Source organism: Bos taurus, chromosome 7 (assembly GCF_002263795.3).
Source record: "Bos taurus isolate L1 Dominette 01449 registration number 42190680 breed Hereford chromosome 7, ARS-UCD2.0, whole genome shotgun sequence".
In the NCBI taxonomy this organism is placed as follows: Eukaryota; Metazoa; Chordata; class Mammalia; order Artiodactyla; family Bovidae; genus Bos; species Bos taurus.
The window spans coordinates 43,688,544-43,712,862 of NC_037334.1; the positions used below are offsets into that span (position 1 = coordinate 43,688,544).

Consider the following 24,319-nt stretch of genomic DNA (forward strand, 5'->3'; position numbering starts at 1 on the left):
ACCCTTTCCCGTTCCCCGATGCTGGCGCCCCCAGGCGGAAACACCGGGCCTGGGGTAGCAGGAAAGGGGCGGGGCAACAAATCCAGCCGTGCACCCCAAAACCCTATGGCGGGGGCCGGAGTGCGGGTGCCCTCAGTCGTCAGCGCTGCCGACCGTGACCCTTGATTCGTAGCATTCAAGGAGGGCTACACCCCGCCCCCCACCCCGCTTCCCCCCGTTTAAAAGGGCGAAGCTTAGGGGGCGTGTGGCCCAGGCCGGACGGTGCCCCAGGGCCTGGCCGACAGGCAGGGGCGGGGGCCAGCCTGCGTCACCGCCCGCCCGGCCCCCCGCCCCCTGGCCACCTAAACTCCACCCCGAGGGAAGGCGGTGCGGATAAAGGCTCGGGGGCCGCCCGCTTAGCCCCAGACCGGCTCCGCCACCGCGTACTCGTCCCGGACGTGGGTACACTCAGGACAGTTGGGACCTCGGACGGGCCGCTCCCGGTGAGTGGGGGGCGGGACCTCACTGGCCGAAGAAGAGGGTTCTCACTCTAGGCTCTTAAGGGTGCCCTACTTTTCTTTGTTCTTTGAGCAGGCAGGGTTCAAGGTGTCTCCAACCCTGGGGAGCCCCTTGGGAACCGGAATGGGAAGGACTCGGCGCTGCCGGCAGAGCCCAGTCTGGACCTCTGCCCCCGCCCCGCCCCCGGGGCACTCCCACTCCCCGTGAGTGACCTTGAGTTAGTTTCCGTTCTGGCCTCTGTTTCCCCGACTGTGTAGCCCCAGTCTACTGACACAGAGGCTTAACGCTCTTAGGCTCCCTTAACGCCCGCAGTCCCGTCTGACTGCCCCCTACCCCGGGCTGCATCGGCGCCCCCTGCCCGGGTCTCTGGGCAGCGCTCCCGGGCGGGGCCGGCAGAGGGCGCGCCAGCGCTGCTGACTCACCGCAGCCCCGAGCGGCGCGCGCGGGCGCAGCCGGGGACGCCGCGTCACGTCACGGCTCGGGCGGGCGCGACTCGGGAAGCGGGCCCGGCCCGCGGGACGGGGGTGGGACGCGAGGTGGCACAGGCGCGGGAGGGGCCGTCCGGCAGCGGCCACGTCACCGGAGTGCAGGCCCCGCCCGCAGCTCCACCCCGTGCAGGGGCTTCAAACTTCTCGGGAAAGTGGGCGCCGCAGGCAGACCCTGCCGCGAGTCCTTCAGCGGGGACCCAGCCATGAGGCGCGGGGATCGCGTCCCGCTTCCGCTTGCAGCGGTTTCCCGGACGGGCACAGGGGGAGGCCCCGGCTTCCTACTCTTCCAGCTTTGGGCCGCCGCCTTATCCCACGGCAAACCACCCCAACCCGGGGTCCCGGGCCCCGGGCCCCGAGCGCCCCGCCGCCCGCCCTTTGTTGAGGGTCCCGGCCTTATGAATGGCTGCGGCGGGGCGGGGCCGGGGTGGGGGCGGGCCGGAGCGGCGCCGGCCCCGCCCCCGCCGCACTCCGCTTGGCCGCCGGGTCGGGGGCGGGGAGAGGGGCGGGCCCGCGCGGCCACGTGGGGCGGTGCCTCGGCGGCTCCCATTGGCCGGACCGCGCTGCCGACTGGGCTTTCGGCGCACGCTGATTGGTCGGCGCGGGCCGGCGGAGTAAGTAGTGAATGGGAGGGGGCGGCGGCCCCGCCCCTCGGAACGTTGATACATTATAACTTTTTTTTCTGTTACTTTCACCCCCAGATCCTCTGGCGGCGGCGGCGGCGACGGCTGTTGCTAAGGGAGGGGACGCGAGGGGAAGCACGGCCCGAGTAGCAGACATCCTTGAGCGTGGCTGGGTGAGCGGCGCCCCCTTCTCTGGGACCCTTCCCCGAGCCCGCCGCCCTGGAAAGGAGTTGGGAGTGTAGTCCCCACCTAGGAAGGCGCCCCGGCGAGCCGACGCGACCTCGGAGCTCCACTCGGATTTCTGATTCCTGATTCGCTTTCCACTCCTGGGAGCTTCTCCAAAGGGACGCTCGGTGCCCTCCGCTTCCAGGGACGCAGAGGAAACCAGTTTGGGATCTCTTCCCCCAACCCGCCCTGCCCGGAGGCGCGGCGAGAATTGGCGGCGCCCCGCGGACCCCAGCCCCTCAGCGCGGGCCGGGGATGGAGCCGCAGCCCGGCGGCGCCCGGAGCTGCCGGCGCGGGGCCCCCGGCGGCGCCTGCGAGCTGAGCCCGACGGCCGAGACGGCGCCCATGAGCCTGGCCATCCACAGCACGACAGGCACCCGCTACGAGCTGTCGGTGCCCCCCGACGAGACGGTGGAGGGGCTGCGCAAGCGGCTGTCCCAGCGCCTCAAAGTGCCCAAGGAGCGCCTGGCGCTGCTCCACAAAGACACGTAGGTACCGCGCGCCCCCAGCCCCCGCGCCGCCCCCTCGGGCCCCGGCCCCGGGGCGGGAACAAAGAGCGCGCCGCTCGGGGAAGGAAGGGGGCGGCCAGACGGGGTACGGGGGCGCGCCGCGCGCTCACGGGCGCCCTCTGCTCGGCCTGCGTGTCTCGGCCCCCTCCCCCGCCCGGGGTCGCTGCACAAAGGCGGTTGCGAGGGCGCCTCGGGTCGGGCTTAGGCGGCGTCCCCCACGGGAAGGCAGGAGGCCCGGAAGGAGTAGGGGTCCCAGCTGCGGGGGTGGGGGGCTCTGCGGGGGCCTCCTCTGCCTGCGACCCGCCGGCTTCCGCATCTGTTCAGCGGCCCCCTTTGCGTCTGGCTGTTTCACCCCCTACTCGCGTCTCTCTGCCCCCCTTTGTTCTCGCCACCGAGCGCTCTCCGCAGTCTACCCCTCCCCCCTGCCATTTAAATCGCCTCCAGGCCGGGGAGCCCTCCCTCCGCGGGCCTCCGGGGACACACAATGTCCATCCCCAGCGGAGGGGCCCGGTGGGGGAGGGGAGGGTGGGGGAGGGTCTCCTTTGTCTGAGCGGCGGCGGCTTGCGCCTGGGAGGGAGGGAGGGAGGAGGGGAGCCCGCCCGGCAAAGCCCCGAAAGGCTAAGCGCTTGGCCCGCAGGGACAGCCCAGGCCCGGGTGGTTGAATTACAAGGGGGCGGCCCCGGGGTGGGGGGAGTGTGCCAAGGGGCGCGCTGTGCGTGGATGGTGAAAAAGTGCTTTGCTGAGGCGCAACTGGAGTGTCCCAGTCCAGAACTGGGGTTCCTTGGAATAAGGGGTTTGAACTGCCAGCATGGGACTCCCAGGGTCTGACCTCCACCCTCCACACAAACTCGGGGCCCTGGATCTGGAAACCAGGAAGGGGTGGGGGCGATGGACTCCTGTCTCTACCACATAAGCATAGCCCTCCCCCGCGGACTCTGCTTCCGAGTCCCTGCCTTGTCTCGGCGGCGGCATAGCCTCACCCTCTTCCTTCCTCCCCCCCTCAGCCGGCTCAGTTCGGGGAAGCTGCAGGAGTTCGGCGTGGGGGATGGCAGCAAGCTGACGCTCGTGCCCACCGTGGAGGCGGGCCTCATGGTAAATGGCTGGGGCAGCGAGCCCCGAAGCCCCGCGTTAGCAGGCAGCCCTCTCCCCTGCGAGCACACCCCCCAGCACTGACACGGAACCCCGTCCCTGCAGGGCTGCCCACCCCACCCCACCCCACCCCACTCCTCCTCAGGGCCCATCCTCAAGGTCTCCTCTTCTTCCTTCCTCTCTCTGTAGTCTCAGGCCTCCAGGCCAGAACAATCTGTGATGCAGGCCCTGGAGAGCTTGACAGAGACCCAGGTAAGATGCGCGCCAGCGCCCTCCCCACCCCTGGGGGCAACCGGTGGAGTGCCCGGCCACTCCGGAGAGCTTTGGGGTTGTTTGTGCTCCCAGGAGGCCTGTGGGAAGGGGAGGGGACGCGCCGCTCCGCCTTCGTGCCAGCTTGGCCTGGTCACCCAGCTTCCTCTTCCTCCTCCCCGCCCCCCCAGCACTCTCCACCTGACCTTGAGATACTTCTCTCCCACGGTGGCCTCCATGGGGGAGGGGGCCCAGCTTTCACAAGCCTGCCTGCGGGGTGACCTTGGCCCATGCTCTCACACCACTCCCACACACCCGGGCCTGCGTCCCCAGCCCCACCGGCTTTGTCGTGGAGCTCCCCCTGCCCAGACTGCGGTTTCCCCAGAGCAACATTTCTGATAGGAGGGTGGTTCTGGGTGACATTCCTTCCGCCTTCTGTGACCCCATTGTGAGGGGTGGGGAGTCACCCCTACTCCTCCTTCCTCTGGCCTTTGTTCTCTGCCCCAAAAGGGGGAGGGGGTGGGGGCGCCCAGCCCTGGGGCCAGCACAGCCCAGACAGGATGTTAGGAAAATATTTAGTAAGCACGGGAGGGCGATGAGGAGGAAGGCTGGGGCTGGCCCACACAGGGTTCCCGGTTTTGTTGCAGCTTTTTTTTTTTTTTCCCTCCTTTCCTCATTTTTCTGGCAGTGGGGCCCTCCTCCCAGGAGGGTGACACAGGCCTCAGCTATCCGCCTGCTGCCAGGGTGGGGGTGGCAAGTCCTCGGCCTCCCTGGCTGGGCTGGCCCCCGGCCTCAGAACCTGCTCAGCGGCTTCCCTTCCTCCTGCCCCGAGGCCCTCGCCCCCTCCCCGGCGTGCTGCGTCCTGCCCTTGCCAGCCGGCTAGCACAGGGGAGGAGAAGGGGCCCTGGGAGCTGGGTGGTCCGCCACTGGGAGGGGCAGAGGAGTTGGGGGAGAGCCGGGAGCCAGCTGGGGGTGTGCTTTCTGGGGCAGGTGTGACCTGAGCTCCCTGCTCCTGGGGAGGGGGGCGGTGCTGTGGTTGGCAGGGGGCCCCTGGGGCGTGTTGGGTTCACATCCGCCCCAGGGTGCCTGCGTCAGGAGGGAGTCGGGGAGGCGCTGGGGCTGGGCGGAGTGACTGGGCTCCCAGCACTGCTTCCCTGCCTGGCACCAAGTCATGCCTGCCCCTTCGCCCTCCCCTGGGAGGAAGTTGCAGGGTGGAGTTGGAGGGGGCAGCCACTCTTACAAAGCCACCCAGGCCCTTTCTGCAAAGGGCATCTCTGGGGCTGGGGAGGGCACATGCAGAAGGGGCTGCGGGGAGTGGGGAGTGCACTTTGTCCGCCTCCTTTGCCTCCTCCCCATGGCCCCCAAAGTAGGGAAGGTTACACCAGCCGCTGCCAGCAGAGAGCAGGGAGGAGGAGGTGGTTCTGAGTCATCCCAGCCTGTGTCATTTCTCAGAAACCTCCACCCCCCCCACAATCCCGGCCCCTGGGGAGAGCGCAGTGCTGGCGGGCCCCCAAAGGAGGGGTCCAGTGCAGATGGGGGGATCTTACAGGCTCCTCACCTGCTCCAAAGGGGTTGCCAGGTTGGAGATTCATGTTTGCATGGGCTGTATTGAGGCCTTGGGGGACTAAGGCCACAGAGTGAATGGTCAGGGCCCCCCCACTGCCAGCAGAGGCAACGCCTCCCCCTCAGCCTCAGCCCCGCCCAGGACAGATAAATATTTATCTTGAGAAAGCAAAGGTTAGGACAAGAATTTGTCCAGGAATTCCACCCACTCGCTGTCCGAGTAGTAGCTTAGCTGGGAGGGGGCCTGAGCCTAGCCCCTGCAGTGTGCACAGGCAGAGAGAGGGTGAGGAGAGGTGTGAGCTGGGGGTTGTTTGAGAGCAGAGATGCCGTCTGGGCCCCGCCCCCTCTGGCTCGGTTTCCCCTTGAAAGAACCAAGTTGGCCAGGGTGGGCCAGGCCCCCGTCTTATCTGCCTCTGTCCCGCCTCTGTCCCCCCACAGCCCCCAGCGGCTCCCGACCTGGGCCGGGCTGGCGGAGGCGGCTTCCGGAAATACCGATTCATTTTATTTAAGCATCCGTGGCACCGACAGGGACCCCAGAACCCACAGAGGGGCGGCGAGAGGCCCCAGGTCACACAGCGTGGGGGGCCGGGCCGGGCCGGGCTGGGGACACTGCGGGCTGGGGCCCTAGGCTTGACGGGCCTCTCTCTGCAGGTCAGTGACTTCTTGTCAGGACGCTCGCCGCTGACCCTGGCGCTGCGTGTGGGGGACCACATGATGTTTGTCCAGTTGCAGCTCGCAGCCCAGCATGCCCCGCTGCAGCACCGCCACGTGCTGGCTGCTGCTGCTGCCGCCACCCGCGGGGACCCCAGCATGACCACCACCCCTGTGTCCTCTCCCTGCCGGCCAGTGTCCAGTGCTGCCCGTGTCCCCCCAGTGCCCACCAGCCCTACCCCCGCATCTTCACCTGTCACAGCCGGCTCTTTCCGCTCCCATTCAGCCTCTACCACCTGCCCCGAGGTGAGTCTGGGGAAGGGTGCAGCGGGAGGACAGCAGACCCCCAGATATGTCTTCTGTATCCAGAATCCCATAGTTGTCCCCACAACCTGGTCTTGCATGGTATGGTGGGTGATATCCTGGCCCTGAACCCTAAGGGTTACTCTCACACCCCAAGCTCATGTGCCCTCCTTCCCCATCAGCAGATGGACTGTTCCCCCGCTGCCAGCACTGGTGCCAGCCCCACATCCCCGACTGGGAGCAGCCCCACCTCCCGCTCCCGCAAACCTGGCGCAGTCATCGAGAGCTTCGTGAACCACGCCCCGGGGGTCTTCTCAGGGACCTTCTCTGGTAGGTGTCAGAATGTCCCCATGAGCGGTAACACACACACTAGGCATGAGACGCTCCCCGGGGTGGCCACGTACATGCCTGGCTATACGGCCAGCCACAGGTCCACTAATGGGGGTGCAAGTGCCCAAGTCAGCCAGGGGTGCCCTATGTACACGTGGAACCCCGCACTGCCAAGGCCACACATCCACCACTGCAGTGTCCTCATCCGTGTCTCCCCACAGGCACACTGCACCCCAACTGCCAGGACAGCAGTGGGCGGCCGAGGCGGGACATCGGGACCATCCTGCAGATCCTCAATGACCTCCTAAGCGCCACACGGCACTACCAGGGCATGCCCCCATCACTCACACAGCTGCGTTGCCACGCCCAGTGCACCCCAGACCTCGGCCCCAAAACTACCTCCTGTGAGAAGCTGGCGGCCGCGGCCCCGGCCTCCCTGAGCCAGGCCCGCTTGTGCAAGCCCCCGGGTAAGTGTCCCCCTTGCATCCCCCCTCCATGGGTCTCTCAAGGCTCCTCTGTGTGCTTCTTCCAGCAGCTGAGCCCCCGGTGGTGGGGAGGGGGTCGCCAGCTGCAGCTCGCCCTGCTCTGTAGGCGCCTGTAGAGAAGGGAGTGTGTGTGTTGGGGCACACAGTGTCTTTGTGCCCTCCAGAGGGGGCTCCATCCACACTTCCTCCTCACCCCCCTCGGGCACCTTATCCAGATGGTGGGTGAAGCCACTGTGAATGGCCCAGTCAGCCTGAGGGAGGGAGGGGGTTAGCTTCTCCTCCTGCTCAAAGGCAGCTTGTGCCCCCCTGCCCCCACAAAACCTGGTTATTCCGGACACATTCTGAGTCCTTCGGAATTGTGAAGTGGGCCCCCGAGCCCAGGTCCTGAAGGGGAAACAGACACAGCCTGAGCAGCTAATGTTTATGACAGCTGAGTCACTAAGGGCTGTCTTGGGCCAGCCCTGCCCTCGTGGAGCTGACATCCCCAGTTGACGGAAAGTTCAGTAGATATTCTTGTCTGGCTCCCTCGTTGGAGGGAGTGTCTTGGGTTGGGCTTGATATCCAGGGGCAGCTACTGGGGGTCCTCACATTTGGTTGGGACTCTGGCCTCCAAGGGACCCTCAGGGTCATGCCCACTGCGTCCTCTGCAGGGGACCGGCTGCGGCAGACGGAGAACCGAGCCACCCGCTGTAAGGTGGAGCGCCTTCAGCTGCTGCTCCAGCAGAAACGGCTCCGCAGAAAGGCCCGGCGTGATGCCCGCGGTCCCTACCACTGGCCGCCCAGCCGCAAGGCCGGCCGCAGCGACAGCACTGGCAGTGGGGGAGGTGGCAGCCCCAGCGAGGCGGCCGGCTTGGGCCTTGACTTCGAGGACTCCGTCTGGAAGCCAGAAGTGAACCCCGACATCAAATCAGAGTTTGTGGTGGCCTAGGAACCCTGTCCCTCACCCCAGCCCTGGGTGGCCGCCAGCGTGGCCTCACACGGGAGGGCAGGCTGTCTGTCGGTGCAGCAAGAGGCTCCCCCCTCCCGGTTCCGTGTCCTTCTGGTGGTTTTTTTTTTTTTCTTTTTCTTTTTTAAAATTTCAATTCCTACCATGGTTTTCCGAACTCTCCATGGACTTGGGTTCCTGCCTCCTTGATTCGGCTCACACTCCCGCCCCTTCCTCCATTGCCTCATCCTTCTCCCGACCTGCACTGAGTCCCTCCCGCCCACCTTCCCAAGCTCCAAATATGTAGCAGTCTTTCCAGATGGTTGAGAGAGAGCGGAGACAAGGAAGCCGCCCCCCCCTTCCGTTCTGCCGTCCTCCCCACTCCTTTCAGGTTTAAGTCAAAAACGTAGATGCCTCATTATGCACTTTACAGACAGGGGAGGGGGCCGCAGAGAGGAGAGCCCCCACCGCAAACCCTGGCTCTGAAACCACCGGGCGAGGAACCCCGCGGTCAGGTGCGCGTCAACCGCGACCAAGCCCATGACGGCCAAGGATTGCTTCTTTTCTTCCATGTTCGAACTCTTGTTCCTGATTTCCTTTTCCATGTACCTTTTTCCTGGAAAAGAAAAGAAAAGCCGTTTCAGGGGAGAGGCTGGCCAGAGCCTGCCTTGGGGTGCGGGCTGGGGTGTGGGACCCTTTCCTGCCAGGAAAGGAAAGGGGGGGGAGCCTGCCGCCAGCCTTCGCCGCCGTCCACGCACTGTGCGTTTTCTCCCACCCCACCCCGTTTTTCTGCGCTTGGGGTATTTATAGACTATTAATTTTCTGACTGAGCCAATAGTGGTTGGGAATCTCTTGAAAAATAGGGAGAGAAATGGCTGGGGAGAGGGGCGGGGATGATGCCCCACCCCCAGCCCTTCCTCCCCACCCAACCTGAGGGATCTGGGCCTGTGGACTGTGTCTGGGGGGCCCTTCGGCAGCCACGAGGGGCGGGGGTGCTGAGCTGTGAAATCCCCGCTAGGGGCAAAGCTGTGTAGCATTAACCCCCCGTGGGGGGGGTTCGCTGCTGGTCTAATTTGGACCCCCCCCACTCACGCCCCTGCCCCAGGGGCATCCCCAGGACAGAGGGGCAGACCTCCCCACTACTGGGGCCATTTCAATGGGGGTGGAGTTATTTTTTCATTCACTTATTTTTTACTGATAATGGAGACGTTTGGGCCCTGCCCCCCACCTGTCAGTCTTGTCCTGGCCCCGCCCCTCTGCTGCGCAGCACTCCCCCCACCCTCTGCCTGCCCCTCCTTGTTAGAAGAACCCCAGGTCCTCACCCTACCCCAGGTTATGTGTTTAAAGTTAATGGTTTCAGATGTGAACATCTTGTGTTAACTGTAGCTCTGTACATTTTTGTGGGGGGGTGGGGTGGGAGGGGGGGGTCAGAGGGGAGGGGTCAAGGATTTTGTTTTTATTTTCATTTTTCAAAAAAAAAGAAAAAGGGGCGGGTTTGTTTTTGAAACGCTGTCTTGGATATCTATTTAATGTGTGTTCTGATGGTTTTTTTTTTTTTTTTTTTTTTTAACGATTTTTAAATAACGTATGTGCCTCCGCTGGTCTGAGGGTGGAGGCCCCAGGCAGGAACTGTCCACCCTTTCTGCCCTTGGGAGGGCCCCTCCCCAGAAAGCATTACCCATCTTCGGGGAGGAGGGGTCGGGCTGTGGGGTGTCCCAGCACCTTGCGGGAGTTTCCTGTATGAAAACATGAAATTGGAAAAGAAGCCTACGCAAACACCGTGACTTCAAGGAATAAACAGAAAATGAAACACAAGTGTACGTCCGGCCTGCTCGCCTGGAGGGTAGAGTGGTTACTGAAGGGGTTCTGAGTATGAGAGAGGGTGGTCTTTCCCAGGAGGGCCACCAGGTCAGATGCTGGGGTAGCCCACCACCCCGGAGAGTGGAAGGGCTGCGGGGAGAGGGGTGCGTCCCATAACAGTTCCCACACCCCCTCCCCGCCCTGGGTTGAGGGTGGGCAGGAAGCTGTCTGGCAAGGGAGGGAGGGGCCGGCCACTTCCCGGTACCCAAGGCAGGAAGTCCTGCAGGGTGTGGGCACGGGGCTGCCCGAGGGCTGTGTGCCCTGGGTGGGGCCTCAGTTCTAAGTGGGCTGCAGGCGAGCCCAGAGACTCAGTCTCCAGGGAGACCTGGCCACACACGAGGCCACGGGTTCCCCAGGCACAGAAAGAGGGAAGTAGTTACATCCGCCCGCCCACGCAAAGGTGGGGGGGTGGGCAGCCTGAGGACCCCTGGCCCAAGCTCCACCCCTAGGGGGGTGGTGCCAGGCCTCCAGGACACCCATCGCGCCCAGAGTCCAGCCAGGGCCTAGGGCAGGTACTCAAGGCCCTTCAGTTTGGCTCCACCCTGACCCTTAATGGACTCCTTTCGGCTTGCCAGGCCTTGCATTCCAGCTCTCCCCAGCCCTGACCATTGCGATCAAGTTTCCAGGCCTTTGCTCGGGTTGTGCCCTACCCAGGAACACTCCCATCCCAGCTCCCCACCTCTGGCTGGGAACTTCCCTAGTCTGCGTCTTGCACCGCTGCCCACCTGGGGCTCCCTGAGGGCCGGGCCAGGTCAGGTGGCAAGTCCCACCTTCATCCACTTTGGGGTTGGACAGAGACACACCATAATATACTGAAGGTCGTTTTACATGTATTTCCTCACTTAGCACCGTCACCTAAGAGAATTAATTATCCTCCCACTTGGTAGATGAGAAAACCCAGGCTCAAAGAGAAATACCATTTGGTCCAGAGCACTGGCGGTGTTTGTTAAATTAGTGACCACCGTCCCTAGGCTCATTTCCTGTAGCCAAGACCCAGCCCTCCTAAGCCCCAGTTCCAGGAGCCCCACCCAGGGGGAAGGGAACAGGTGCAGTCCAGGAGTGTCCTGGGAGTACTTGCTAAGGCCCTTCTGCCCCTCCTGCTACCCAGTCACCCCCAAATCATTGCACAACCAGGCCGGGAAGGTAGTATGCCCGGATCCGCCTTATCCCTTCAGATCTTAAGGTCAAAAGCACAAACTTCCCCTCTGGTTCGGAGAACCACAAGGTGGAGGTGAGAATGGGACAGTTAAGGTCGAAAACCCTGCCCACGCAGCCGGACCCCCGGAGGTTAGGGCTGTGAACCAGATGGCCACTGCAGGGCTGGGTAGGGGATAAGGAAGGAGGGTGTAGATCAAAGCACCTGCTGAATCACAGGAGTTGTGTCTGCACGGTGCAGGGCGGGGGGCACTTGGTCCACTGCTGGGTACTCTTCAGGGCGCTGTCTGGTGCCTAGCCCTGGGGTCCGAGGGTCACAGCCCTACCCGGGAGTCCTAGAACCCCACCCCGGGTTGGGGCTGTGGCCCTTGGTCCCTTCCCGCTGTGCGGGCCTGAAACGCACACGCCTGAGAGGGGGGCGAGGACAGAGAGGTGCCCAGCCGAAGGGGTGCAGCGACCTGAGAGGCGGCGGGTCAGGCCACGTGGTCGTGGGCAGCACAGAAAGGTAAATTGAGGCCCAGTGTAGGCAGGGGCTGCGGAATCACAGGAGGCGGGGACGGCCCTGCACCAACCAACCCCTCCTCCCAGGGAGGAAAAAGTTGAATGGGAGGGGGCGGCCCCCGGAAGCCCGCAGGGATGGAAACGCGGCTTCCATGGCAACGCGCCGCGAACCGGGCCTGACGTCACTGTGAGGCGGGTGCCCCGCCCGCCCCCGTCCTAGCGCTGAGAGGCTCAGGCCCCGCCTACTCTTGGGACGCCTCATTGGCGGCCACCTCATCGCTGGTCTGCTCGCACCAATAGCCGCGCGGGATTGCTGCCCGGAGGCGGGACTGCGGCGTGGCCAGGCGGAGTGCGCAGGCGCGGAGCGGGGGCGTCCGCCCAACCTCCTCCCCCCCCCCCCCCCCCCCCGCCCAACCTCCTTTTCCCACTGGCCGCACGTCCGCAATTTGGGGGCGGGAGGCGCGCCAAGGGGTCTGACTACCGATGCAGCTTTGAGACGGAAGAGGGGGCGTACCTGAGGGTGCCGCACGTGGACCCCCGCACGGGCGCGATCGCGTGCACCCGCCTTTCAAGGCCGGGCATTGTCTGTTGTCTCTTCCCCATGACCCTGTGTGCACGAGCTCCAGGCTAGGGGAGCGCAGGGCGGGGAGCGGGAGAAGGGCAGTTGGGCTGAGGCTCTGCCAAAAGAATAGGAGTTTGCCAACTACAGGAAAAGGGAAATGGTGCCCCTTGTTGGGAGCACGGCGTGCGCAGATGTCTGAAGACGTGAATGCGGGTGCATTTTGGAAACATCTGAAAGTCAGTTTGGGGGACCTAAAACAAAAGGCGACGGCAAGGACCCAACAGGAATGATTCCTCAAATCTGGCTTGGGGGCGATGAGATGGGGACCCCAAGGAGGAGGAGCAGGTGGAAGGAGCAGAGGCCGGAACATCCCAGGAGGTGTCTGGTCTGGACGCTCTGCTTAGACAAGCCTGGGAAGGGACAGATGAGGCATTGTCTGAAGGGGGCCTTTGGTTCACAGTGCGATGTCTTCAAGGGGGCTGCAGGGAGTTTGGAGGTTAGGGACCCAGGAGGGGTCATGGCGGCAGGAAGGCCTCGTCGCTGCCTGGCTATGCCTCAGTTTTGCTGTGACCAGTAGTCCACTCAGAGAAGGCAGCGATCAGTATAAACAGGGTGGCCTTTGCCAGGTCGGGATGATGTGACCCAAAACCTCTGGTCCGAGTTACCCCTGGGGCTAGCTGGGGCGGACAGAGAGCCCCAACACTTAGATGGGGGTTGGCACTGGACGTGTGGACAGGTGTGGCTGCCAAGGTGTGGAGTCCAGACAGAGGCCTGGATCCAGGTGCTGGCTCACAGATGGGCCGTGCTTCTGGGGTGATGAGGCAGCTGTAGGCGGGCAAGGGAAGGTCACTGGGGTCACGTCTTTTTGTTCAATGCCAGAGTCCCCTGCGCGTGGCCAAATGGGTAACTGGGGCTAGCTGCACGGTTTTGAAATGCCAAAGGACGCGGCATTGGGGTGGCTTGGGAGGAAGGCTGGGAGAAGCCAGGTCCCTGGGGAGGTGAGGGTGAGTGGTGCCCCGCTGGGGCCAGCGCCAGCACCCCCAGCACCGGGCGTGTGCCCCAGCACAGCCACCCCCGCCCAGGCCTGGCGGGAACGCCCTCCTCTCCAGGCACCTTGGGAATGGGAGTTGCCAAGCTACAGCCAAGGGTGCTAGGACTCAACTCAGGAGTCTCCCCTCCAGCCCCACCCACGGCCGCCCCCACCGGGCAGGGCAGAGGACAAGGAGCCTCCGGTGTCACTCGGGACGGGTGAGCCGCCCAGCTCGCAGGTGTGGGCGGGGCCGCTGTCACCTGGGGCCCTTTCCCGACTGGAGATGGCCCCCAGCCCTGCTGCCTCGTTTCCCCTCACCCACGTATGCCCCTCCCCCTCCTCCCTTTGAGTTCTCCTTTCCTGTGTCTTCCTGTTCCCCTTTCTTTCCGCCTTTCTTGGTTTCTGGGTCTGTCCGTATTTCTGTCGGAGTCACCATCTCTAGGCTGTCTCCCTCTATTTTCGTTCAGTCTCGGCCTTACCGGCTCCTCCTCCCGACCCCTCCCCCGCTTGTTCCCCCTCTTGGGGCCCCCTCCCTCACCCCCGGCGTACATTCCAGCCTCCGCCCCCGCCTCGCCGCCCCTCTCTGGAGCCAGCTGCTGCAGTGGTGGGTTCTCGAGATGCTGCGGGTAGGCTTGAGCTGAAGTCAGAGGTCGGGAGCCGGCGGGGGCTGGAGAGGGCACCCCCTAACTCCTCTGGAATGTGGGCTGGTCCGGCCCCACGGGGTCGGGGGAAGGAGGTCGTGCGCCCGCAGGCGGAGACGGCTGGCTACATCTGCCCTGCGCATGGCCCACACCCCGAACGCTACCCACGGGCCTCGCAGAGAATCAACCCAACCCCGGACGCCCACGCAGGGCCCCTTACTGCCACCAGACCCAGACCAACCCGCCTCCCCGTCCCACACGCGCGCTGCACCCGCTCTGCAGTCCACGGAGAAGCTCATCTCGCCTGCAGCACAGGGACCCCCATACGCAACGCCCCCCACAGTCCCAAACCCGCCCCAACCTACACTTTTGGGTACCACAACCTCAGTCAACTGTGTGACCCTCAGAACCCGCTCTCACCCAGGGCCAAGACCTCCCTGACAAAAACCGCAGCATTGAAGGTCACATCAGGCAGCCCAAAATCAGACCCTCAGAGACGCTGCTCAGCGGAGGCAGCACTGAAAGCCGGGGCGCCCCAGCCACAGACACTGCCTACGCGCCCTTCCTCCTGCAGGCCCAGCAGAGCAAAGCGGCCACTGGGGTGGGCAGGTGCAGGAGCGTAGGTGCACCCTCAGAAAAAGTGGAGCTTCCTCCTGCACGGCGGACCATGCCCTGAGCAGCCTAAGACCCAGAGGAAGAAAAACGGCCCTAGGAGCCACTCCAGGGTGAGGCCTGGTTGCCTCGCTATGACCCGTGCTGACGCGGGGAAGTGCTGCTGTTGCACCCATTCTCAGCTGAAGCACCCCAGACGCTGCCTGCCCTCACAGCTGGGCACCCAGGCAGTCGCTGACCCTTGAAGGAGGGACAAGGATGGGCGGCAGGCAGGACAAGTCCTGTGGGCACCTGTGTCTCCCAGCTTGGGTGTGGGGGTGGGGATGTGGAGGCTGCTATGTACGTCTGCTTGGACACACAGGTCACAGAGGTGTCTTTCCTGAGCCCTTGGCAGCTGCCCCAGGAGGGCGGGCTCTCTCCCTGGTTGCCACTCCCAATGTTGCCGTGGAAACTCAACAGCCCCAGTCAGGGGTCCTTTGGCCCCTCTGCCTGTCTTCAGTGAACCTGTATATAGGACCAAGGTCAAGGGAGTCGACTGGGCTTCAGTGGGACAACTCCTCCTGCCTCTGCAGTGGGGCTGTAGACCACACAGTCCTGCCCCAGTCTCAGAAACCTAGGGGGTTGCCTCCCCAGCATCCCTACCCAGGGAAGCTTTGGGGTTTCCATGAGCATGCAGTGGCTGCACCAGGCCTGCATTTCACACACACTTGATATATCTCATGCATGAATGCATGTATTGGTGTGGGCCTCCAGGTGTCCCCTGGGTCCCTTCACAGTCTGCCTGCAGTTGGTGGGGGTTGTAGTCACTAGCATGGTCCAGGAGCTGCCTGACCTTTGTATTCCTGGGACGAGGGACTGGGGCAGGAGCAGAAGAGAGGCAGCCATCACATTCCTGGGCCATGTGTCACAGGGAGCTCCACCCAGGTGCCCACCACGAACCCCTCCACCAGGAAGCCCCCTCCTAGGAACAGAAGGGAAACAGAAGCCAGGCTGCAGTCAGCTGACTCCTGTACTCATCATGGGCAGCCACCTGGGCTTCCTAGGGATCTCACATGTGCCCCCTACGCATGCAGGTGGGAAATGAGGGGCAGTTAACCTCTTCTTCCGGGCTTCTGGCCTTCTTCCTGTCACCCTCCTCTGCCCTAGAGGCCCTGGTTGCTGCTGACACAGCACACGGCTTGTGCCCACCCCAGGGTCATGAGTCAAGACACACCACCAGCCATGGGCACATATGATCTGGGAGTTTTGGTCCCCTGAGTCACGCACACCCAGCCCTTCTGGGCTGATTCCACATCCTGGTTTTGCACATACTTTGGGGTCCGTGCACAACCCCTGTTCTTGCACATAGAAAATGACCATGCAAACATGTTTCCATGTGTGCACACGCATGCACACACCTCCATGCCACTTTGTAAATACACATACACGTGAGTTCTGTGCACACACTTCCACACCTATGTGCACGGGCACACAGCGCCACTTTCATGCTCACACAGGCATGGTCCTCAGATCCTGTTTCTCCATCTCTGCACCCACGGGTCCCCTGCCCAGAGGCACACATGTGCACCACACCTGGCAACATACATTCATCCAGTCCCCACTTCTCCCTCCCTGGCTCTGGGCCCCGGGGATCTGGGCCAGGCTGGCGGGCTGGAGTTTCTGCCCGGACCGTCCCACTTCCGCGCCCCCGCCGGGCGGCCGCCAGCCAGGTGCACCGGCTCGGCCCCCGCCTGGTCGGCCGAGAGGGGGCGGTAATTACGCGGCCCCGGGGTCTCTCACTCTCCACGTGCCTTTCATCCCGGCCACGCCCGACCGGAGCCCAGACGCTCATTACCGCCTCCCGCCCGGTCATTAACTGGGGTCGGGGGAGGACCCGGCGTCCGGCGGGCCCGACCCAGCGGGGAGGCCTGGGGGTTCGGTGCGGGAGTGCATCGGCCACGCCCCCGCCTTCGTGGCAACGCGAGTGGGTGAGGTGCCCTGCCCGGAGGAAGCCGGGTGGTCCTCGCCGGGCGTCTGTGGAGGGGCGTCTTGTGAGTACGTAGAAGTAGACCTTCGGCCTAATCCCCGTCCCGCCGGGCAGGCGGCAAGCCGCGCATCTCGGCCACGAATAGCAGCTTCGCCCCCGCCCAAGGCTATTTTAAGCCCCCTCTCCCCGACCACCCCAAGCGCTCGGGCGGAGAAGTGGGGGGGCCTGAGGGCGGGACGGGAACCCCACCCCCCAACGCCAGTGCTCCTGGCAGTCAGCTGGACAGCGAGGCGGGCCCGGGAGCCCCGGGCCAGGCTGACAACGAGGCCGCAGCGCCCCCTTGTGTCCTCGGCTAGAACGTGGAGCAGGGCCGAGGCAGGAAGGAAGGTGGTCCTAGCCCCCTGCGACCACCCTCCCCACCCCACCCTCCCCACCCCGCCGCTCACGGGGACAAACAGTCCTTGTAACACACTGAGTCACAGGGACACGCCGGCAACCAGGTACGGATACAGGAATCACACCTGAGACGCAAGCACACACTTCCCACACTGTGCCCGGGGCAGGCGCACCTGAGGACAGGTATCCACAGGTATAGGACCACACTGCGATGGTAACCCGGGACAGTCGTGGGTACTTACTCAGCCCTGTACCAAGCAACAGCCTCGTAGTTAGTACACGCTGAATAACTGCTGGTGGAAAAATGAATGAACCAAGGTACTTCATAAAACCAGGAGAAGGCAGATTAGGAACCACAGAAGAGTGGGGGCGGGGGGCAAAGAGTGATGAGGGTCCCCTGTGATTCCGTCGCCTAGGCTGGGGCCAGGAGCCACCGACCTGACTTTGCTTGGGGAGCAGATCAGAACGCCGGTGGAGGCGGTGATTACTCTCCGGCTGGGCATGCCCGGCCCTCCGGCCCCACCATGGGCGCGGCGGGAGGGGGAGCTGAGCGATGAGTCCCTCTGCTCCTTTTAATAACCGCCCTGCGTGAGTGGCTGACGCAGCAGCTCCTGATGCTGCTGCTGACAGTTGTATGGTGGGGGCTGTGGTGTGGGGGACGAGGTGCAGAGAGACGGCTGCCAGGAGTCATGAACTACTGCCTGAGCCTGGGAGGTGTCTCAGCGACCTTGTCACAGGAGACTGTCCATGCCTCCGTCCCTACTGCGTCAGCTAGACCAACCTGAGTGTGGGACCGAGTGTGGGGCTTAGGGAGGACTGGAGCTTGTCTAGTATGTGTGTGAGGTCTCTCTTCTCAGATTCCCTCTTTTTTTTTTTTTTAACCTCAATTTGAGGCAGATGGGATCCTAGTTCTCAGACCAGGGATTGAACCTGCACTCCTTGCATAAGAAGTGGGGAGTCCTAACCACTGGACCAGTAAGGAAGTCCCTCAAATCCCTCTAACTTTTAGCAGAATGTCTGCCTTTGAAGACCGTCTGGAGCCCAGGAGTATTACCAGAGGTCTGGGGAGGCAGAGGTCTGCACTAGCTTCTTGCACCCCATGGAAGAGTCCAGGGCCACAGAAGGTACTGTGAGCCAAGGCCTGGGCAGGGGAAAGGGATGACCTCAAGAGGAGAAAGTGGGAACAGCCTTGGGGGTGAATATCTCTGCAATAGCAGAGGTCTTGGGACCCCCAGACAGGATAAAGATTCATGGGGAGGAGCCAAGTGGCACGCCCCTGGCATAGGCAGTGAGTGGGTTCTAGGTGCAAAACAGTGTGCTTTGAGGAAAGGGGAAGGGGCTAGAGCACACAGTGAAGTTGGGGGCTGAGCTGAATGTTGGGGTGCAGTGCAGACTCCAGGGCTGGGCACAGAGCCCAGCTCTGTGCGTTTGAGAGCCCAAGTCAAGGTCAGCCTGCAATCTAGAGCTAGGATGCACAAAAATGTCTGGCCGGCTGACTGTAGGGTATGGGTGCCACCTACCAGACCTGGTGAAGTCAGGGCTGGGGTGGGAATTAGGTGTGGATGCAGTCTGGAATTTGTAAAGAAACAAAGTTGGGAAGCTGGAAGAGAATACTGGGGTCGTGGAGAATACGGGGGTCCACATAAATGGAGTTTTCTCAGTGTTAGGGTTTGGGCGGGCTTGGGGGCTGACCACATGAAGTTGTGTATTCAGGAGAGTTGAGGTTCTAGGACTTCTGGGTTGTCCGTTAGGTTGGCAAGTTTATAAGGACTGATGCCAGGATTCAGATGAAGGTGGGGTGTCTGAGAACTGGATCCTGGCTGGTTCTGGGGACCTAAGTGAGGTTGGTTAGTCGGTAATTGCTGGAGCACCGCAAAACTAGGGGTTTCAGCCACCCCAAGAAGGTTCCCAGGAAATGCTCTGGCACCATCCGCCAGAGCCCCTTTGTTCTCCGCCACAGGCCAGGGGGCTGGCATGCGGAAGTAGGCCCGCTCCGCCCCGCCGCGAGCCTGCCCCGCCCCCCACTCACGGACTGGGGGGTGCGGACCCGGCGCGTCCCTGTGCACAGCGCCCACGCGCGGGAGGGGGCGGGACCGCCACAGGCCCGGCCCCCCAGCTCATGAATATGAGGCACAGCCACGGTCTCCAGGGCCTGGGATTGGCCGGTGCAGCGCGGGGAGGAGAGCTCAGGGGCGGGGCCTGGGAGCGAAGTATATAAGGCCAGGCGCACAGCGCCCCCCTCCTCACTCGCGCGTTAGGAGGCTCTGGTCGTTTTGCTCTCCTGTCTTCCCGCCTGCGCCAGGGACCTGCCCAACTCAGTGGTGAGGGCCCTGGCGGCACCGGCTCCACGGGCCCGGGGCGGCGGGCGGCCTGCGGCTAGATGGACGAGGCGGGGCGGCGGCGGCACGCCCTTGGGCGGGGGCGGTGCCAGGGCGGGCACCCCGTGGTGGGTGGAGGCGGGTGGAGTCCGCCCCGCCAGCGGCGAGGGGCAGCGTAGACTGGGTAGAGTCGTGGCCGGACGGCATTCCCTGTGGGCCAGGCCTGCCGCGAGCGTGACATCTCCGTAAAATGGCGGCCGCGAGCGCGAGACAGCGCCTATCGAAATGGCGGGAGCGCCGATACCCGGATGGTGTGGCGCAGGACGCGCGCGGGGGCGCATGCGCATGTTGGGCGTGGCCGGGCCAGGGCTCCTCCCCGCCTTCCTATTGGTGTTCTGCGAGGGCAACACAGCCCCGGTGCTAGCCACGGCTTAAGTTTGGGTCCTAGTTTCGCGGCTGCAGGTCGCCTTCTGGCCTGTTTCTGGCCCCTCAGCGGAAGCCTGTGTTCCATAAAGGGTCAATCTAAGCACCGCCCCACAATCCCGCCCTGCGTTGGCATCCCAGCGCAGAACCCCCCGCGCCCCCTGCCACTCCCTGCACAGTACCCTCCAGTGGACCGAGCACTTTGCCATGATGGTCTAGTTAGGACTTAATCCTCCGGTGTTTGCAAAGTGCGGAAGCCAGGCTGCACTCAGCCCGTGGCAATGGTGGTCGATGCCCTCTTTAAGGGTCCAGTGTTAAACCTCCTGTGAGGCTGTTAACTAGCCTGGAGTTTTGGGGCCCCATGGTCAAGTAGCACTGAGGAGCGAGGCAGAACCGTGGTGTGGACCCAGCTCTCGGAGCTCCGGGTTTTGACTGAGAGGGGTGGACTTGCCCCACGTACAGAGTAGAGGCAAGGGGCCCGAGTGATAAAGGAATTAAGGGCTTGTTTGAGATGAAGTACTGGGTGTGGGCTTGGGACGGTTAAAGGGCAGCAAAATAATTTCTCACGGTTTCCCCCATGAGCATATGTTACTTGTATAAAGTAAAATAGGGAGGGGTGAGTTTGGAAGCCCCTGCCCGACCTCAGAGTATTTCATTGGTGTTTGCCTCAGGCCACCATGGCATCAGATGAGGGCAAGCTTTTCGTCGGAGGGCTGAGTTTTGACACCAATGAGCAGTCACTGGAGCAGGTCTTCTCAAAGTATGGACAGATCTCTGAAGGTGAGACTGGTGCCAGAGGAGGTGGCTGAGCAGGGCTGCATACAGGGAGGGCGGGGTCCTGACCTCAGACCTCTCTACTGCACAGTGGTGGTCGTGAAAGACAGGGAGACCCAGCGATCCAGGGGCTTTGGGTTTGTCACCTTTGAAAACATCGACGATGCCAAGGACGCCATGATGGCTATGAATGGGAAGGTGAGGGGTGGCCACTTTGGGGTCCGGAGGGTCTGGGCTGCAGACCTAGGGCGGGAGGTACAGAGGCTTACCGTGTTCACTCTTGGTCTCCAGTCTGTGGATGGGCGGCAGATCCGGGTGGACCAGGCAGGCAAGTCATCTGATAACCGATCCCGTGGATACCGTGGTGGCTCTGCTGGAGGCCGGGGCTTCTTCCGTGGGGGCCGGGGCCGGGGCCGTGGTTTCTCCAGAGGTGAGTGCCACCTGTGGGGATGAGGTGGGGGGCATTGCTGCAGGAGCTCACACTTTTCCTTCTGTGCCCTCTGTAGGAGGTGGGGACCGTGGCTATGGGGGCAGCAGGTTCGAGTCCAGGAGCGGGGGCTATGGAGGCTCCAGAGACTACTACAGCAGGTGGGGGCAGCGGTCCTGCAGAGGGTGGGGGCTGGTGGAAACCCCCTGAGGTGCCCTTCATGCCCATCTATGTCCTTTGTGCAGCCGGAGTCAGGGTGGCGGGTACGACCGGAGCTCTGGCGGGTCCTACAGAGATAGCTACGACAGTTATGGTAAGTGGCGCTCCAAGGGCTGGTGGTGGGAGTTCAGTGCGCCTCAGTGCACTCTGCCAGCCTCGATCAGAGCTGGTTACTCTGCTGACCCTGTAAGGGACAAGATTGTCCTCTCATGTCTCGGTGCCAGCAGCCACTTCTGACCAAGGAGAAAAGGGAGATCCAGGGCTTCCGAGCAGAGTGGGCAGGCAGCGTCCGTGCGTGTGGGCCACGGCCACCCTCGGCTATGGGGGGGTTGGTTGCTCCTGAGGCTGCAGGGCTGGGCCCCGAGGGCCGGGCCAGGCGTGGACTGCTGCCTCTTGCCGTCTGCTTCTGCGCCTTTACACTGTGCCTGCTTCTTGTTCTCAGCTACACACAACGAGTAAAAATCCTTCCTGATCGAGATCGTCCTTCCAATGGCTGTGTGTTTAAGGACTTGGGGAGCGCCGCTGCATCGTTAGTGTGTAGTGACCACGCCTCCTTGTGCCCACTTCTGTAGTCTTGTTGGTTCTGATCTTGTCAAACACAGCCTGACTGCTTCTGACCCCCAAATGGCCTCACTGCTGCCCTTTGCTTTTTAAGGAAGTGCTTTCTGTTTTTAAGGGTTTTTAAATCGTTTGGAAACGCACTTCTGGTTTTACTTTTAACCTTTTTACCACTAGCCAAGAGATTTCTTAGAAAATAACTGGGGGTTATTTTGTTTTTGGTTGTGTTGCTATTTTCGTTTCTTTTCAGCGGGGTCAACCCCGTGAGGTTGCTCTTTTTTGAGGTTGAACGAACTCTGGATCCGCTCTCTTTGTCGGAAGCTGAGCAAGCTGTGGCTTTTTTCCAACTTGGTGTAACATTTCTGAGTGTAGCGTGGTCAGACTGTGCAGGAGGCAGTGGAGGTGCCCGGGCTGCCCGCCTGTCCTGGGCGACCCACAGTCCCCAAGAGGTTCTTGACAATGTGTGTTTATATTGTCCTTTTTTACTGGAAGTCATACACATATGCCATCACTGTTGTATTTGAAGTGGTTGAGGAATCCTTGTATGCCGTTTTCTTTGGCTTCACGAAGCTGATTAAAAGACTGTCTGAATGAACCTCGCTCTGAGCATCTCCCTTTGATCGCACCACACGCGTCCTGCTGCCAGCTTGAGGCAGGCAGAGTAGAGCAGAGCTGGCAGCTAGAGGACTAGGGCTGCCATCCTGCCTGCAGCTCCCAGGGCTAGAGGAGGAAGGTAGAGCCAGTGATGCTGGCTGGGCCCCTGTGACCACTGACTGCCCCCACCCAGTTAGGCGAGCAGGTGGGTGATGGGAGTGGGCTCTCGGACTGCAGGACAGCCCCGGGATTCTTCTGGCCGTGGCAGCTGGAGGGCTCGATGGGCGGGCAGCCTAGCAGGGACAGTGGACATGGGGGCGCCCAACGCTGACCCTGAGCCCCTTAATCTAGAATCAGGCCAGAGAGCGAGCGGATGCAGACAGTGTCCCTGGGTGACCACAGACTGACTGGCTCATTAGCTAGCTCTGCTGTTGCTTTACAAGTTCTGAGCATTCTCTGCTAGCCTATGGAAGCTGCAGCCCCTCGGAGGACAGAAGTGTTGTGCGCCCAACAGAACCCTCTGAGACGCAAGCCGCTCCCTGGGCTAGCTCATATGTGGAGATAGTCCTGTCACCGAGGTAACTCCTTTTGCTCGTCCGCATTCCTCTTCTCTCGGGCGCTCATATGGAAGCCATATTACCCGGGGAATGTTCCTTTGACTTTTTTGTTTTTCTATTTTTTTTCCTTTTTTTTTTTTTTAAATAAAAACAAGGTGGAACCAAAGGCAGGCCCCGGCCATTTGCCCTTCCCCACCTGCAGCCAGGTGAGCAGCCTGGGCAGTTGAGTTTCACCAGTAGGTTCCACCCGCTAGTAGGATTGGAGACCACCAAACGCCCTGCCTTTTGGAATTTTTTGTTCATCAATTGACTGTCTTTTCCAGACCTCTTTAAGTCACACTCCTAACTAGTTCTCTATGGTGTCTGCTGCTGCCATGACATTTTTCCCAGAGCTTGTGCCGTTTTCTAAGCAGCTCCGTCCCAAATAGGTGGCTGGCTCTGCTTAAGAGTGGAAGGTAGCCTGGCCCACCTGAAAGGCTCAGGCCTGCCCATGGTGGGGCCTCAGGTTGGCCCCGATGACTAGCTTGAGACCCTCCCAGGAGCTGTGGATTGTTCTGGGGGGAGGCAGGGAGGGGAGCTCAGCTCTGCCAGGGGTAAGGGCTAACATTCGTTTGCTTTGGCAGGTTGAATGGAAGTCAGTGTGACCCGGAGGAAGTGTGGCCTGAGAACAGTGTTGACCTGGGGTCCCTGTCCCAGGAGGGACTCTACCCAGGATCGAGCCAGAGGCACGGATGCCTGCCCTCGCAGCCCGTCGCCTGTAAGTGCTTCCCGGGGCGGGAGGCATGTGGCCCTTTGGCCCAGGCCCTTGCAGTGGGTTCTCCCCTCCTGGCAGCGTGATCCACTGGGGACAGCATCTTCACTTCTTGCCGGAGTAGCCCTTGTGCTCCCCCCAATCCCTCCTGTCTTTCCAGCAGATGTTTTACTGGCAAGGTTGGGGCACGGGGTTCAAGGTGCTCCAGGAGGACAGGCCTGTGGTGCTGGCATGGCGGTGTGTCCTCACCGGCGATGTGACAAGAAAGCGTGGAAGTCACGTTTGAATAAAGGGATGGTGTGTCCACCCACAAATCTTGAGTCTTGTTTGGGGTGTGGTGTGGAGGGCGGACACTGATCCTGCAGGGGTGGTCCAGATGGAAGGGGCGGGGAGGAGAGTCCACTGGAGAAAACCCTTTTCGGCCTCTGTTCTGGGCATGAGCTGGAATCAAACCAGGAAGACCAGCTTGGCAGCTCATTGCCTTCTTGGGCAGTTCTCCTGGGACTGTTCTCTCAGGGTCTGAGAGGGTGTGGCAAGCCTGAGCAGAGGAGGAGGTAGTCCCTGGGGCCCCCCATCCCAGGGGGAAGGCACCTCTCCCAGAGCCCAGGCTGAGGTCTTGGCAGTGACCGTGGACATCTTCATCTTTGCAGCCCATGGGGCTGGCCTTGCTCCCAAGCTGCTTGCTTTCTGCCCCAGTCTTGGGGTACAGAACCTTAGGGTTGAGCCCTGGTTCCACTGCCTCGGGTTCTGGGCTGGTTATGTCAACTCTGAGCAGGGTGTGGCCCTGTGAGGTCCAGGTCACTGGCTTAACCCCCTCTTCTCCCACGGGATGTGTTTGGTCTCTTCTGGTCCCCCCGCCCCCAAAGGCAGGATGTGCAGGTTCGGGGCCTGGATGTCTCCTCCACGGGAGAATCAGGCCCAGTGTGCTACTGCGCAGGTGTCACCGTAGCCCAGGGTGAGTTGGGTGGGGACGCAAGTGTTCCCAGGGCCCAGGTGGGAGGGAGGCCCGCCGGGTTCGGTCGCACCTGCCTCCGCATCCA

The 24,319-nt window shown here is 62.5% G+C and overlaps 2 protein-coding genes and 1 long non-coding RNA gene across 13 annotated transcripts; 2 read left to right on the top strand and 1 right to left on the bottom strand.

Annotated features, from left to right (window-relative positions):
- The first annotated feature begins 403 nt into the window (after positions 1-403).
- On the top strand, positions 404-9,750 carry MIDN (midnolin). Of its 6 annotated transcripts, XM_059888723.1 has the most exons (10): positions 404-482; positions 574-701; positions 1,685-2,319; positions 3,345-3,432; positions 3,619-3,681; positions 5,680-5,808; positions 5,893-6,198; positions 6,378-6,525; positions 6,747-6,992; positions 7,661-9,750. In XM_059888723.1, exons 3-10 carry the CDS (start codon positions 2,087-2,089, stop codon positions 7,936-7,938), a joined length of 1,491 nt encoding a protein of 496 aa, XP_059744706.1. In that variant the 5' UTR covers positions 404-482; positions 574-701; positions 1,685-2,086; the 3' UTR covers positions 7,939-9,750. The 6 variants fall into 6 exon arrangements, with proteins under 6 accessions (XP_059744706.1, XP_059744705.1, XP_059744707.1 ...); XM_059888722.1 differs by having other exon boundaries at positions 404-701; XM_059888724.1 differs by having other exon boundaries at positions 404-701; positions 6,381-6,525.
- On the bottom strand, positions 8,343-20,532 carry LOC132345741 (uncharacterized). Of its 2 annotated transcripts, none has more exons than XR_009495249.1 (2): positions 20,443-20,532; positions 8,343-8,551 (listed from the first exon to the last, which is right to left on the bottom strand). It is a non-coding gene; the product is annotated as an uncharacterized lncRNA (long non-coding RNA). The 2 variants fall into 2 exon arrangements; XR_009495248.1 differs by lacking the exon at positions 20,443-20,532 and adding an exon at positions 11,156-11,854.
- Positions 18,901-23,651, top strand: CIRBP (cold inducible RNA binding protein). 5 transcript variants are annotated; one of them, XM_005209263.5, is made up of 9 exons: positions 18,901-18,979; positions 20,071-20,179; positions 20,265-20,371; positions 20,465-20,603; positions 20,680-20,761; positions 20,846-20,913; positions 22,435-22,549; positions 23,152-23,285; positions 23,440-23,651. In XM_005209263.5, the coding sequence occupies exons 2-9, from the start codon at positions 20,077-20,079 to the stop codon at positions 23,634-23,636; spliced, it is 945 nt and encodes a 314-aa protein (XP_005209320.1). In that variant the 5' UTR covers positions 18,901-18,979; positions 20,071-20,076; the 3' UTR covers positions 23,637-23,651. The 5 variants fall into 5 exon arrangements, 4 of the variants coding, with proteins under 4 accessions (XP_005209320.1, XP_005209321.1, XP_024849747.1 ...); XM_005209264.5 differs by having other exon boundaries at positions 23,443-23,651; NR_198878.1 differs by having other exon boundaries at positions 20,846-23,285; positions 23,443-23,593.
- The last annotated feature ends 668 nt before the right edge of the window (positions 23,652-24,319 follow it).

What these genes read in the sequence shown, in the direction of transcription:
- MIDN (XM_059888722.1), top strand. Translation starts at nt 2,087, where the DNA reads ATGGAGCCGCAGCCCGGCGGCGCCCGGAGCTGCCGGCGCGGGGCCCCC. An exon ending in AGAGCTTGACAGAGACCCAG is followed by an intron (nt 3,682 to 5,679) that starts GTAAGATGCGCG and finishes GTCCCCCCACAG; the next exon opens with CCCCCAGCGGCTCCCGACCT. An exon ending in CCTCTACCACCTGCCCCGAG is followed by an intron (nt 6,199 to 6,377) that starts GTGAGTCTGGGG and finishes CTTCCCCATCAG; the next exon opens with CAGATGGACTGTTCCCCCGC.
- CIRBP (XM_005209263.5), top strand. Translation starts at nt 20,077, where the DNA reads ATGGCATCAGATGAGGGCAAGCTTTTCGTCGGAGGGCTGAGTTTTGAC. An exon ending in GTATGGACAGATCTCTGAAG is followed by an intron (nt 20,180 to 20,264) that starts GTGAGACTGGTG and finishes TCTACTGCACAG; the next exon opens with TGGTGGTCGTGAAAGACAGG. An exon ending in GAGATAGTCCTGTCACCGAG is followed by an intron (nt 22,550 to 23,151) that starts GTAACTCCTTTT and finishes TTGCTTTGGCAG; the next exon opens with GTTGAATGGAAGTCAGTGTG.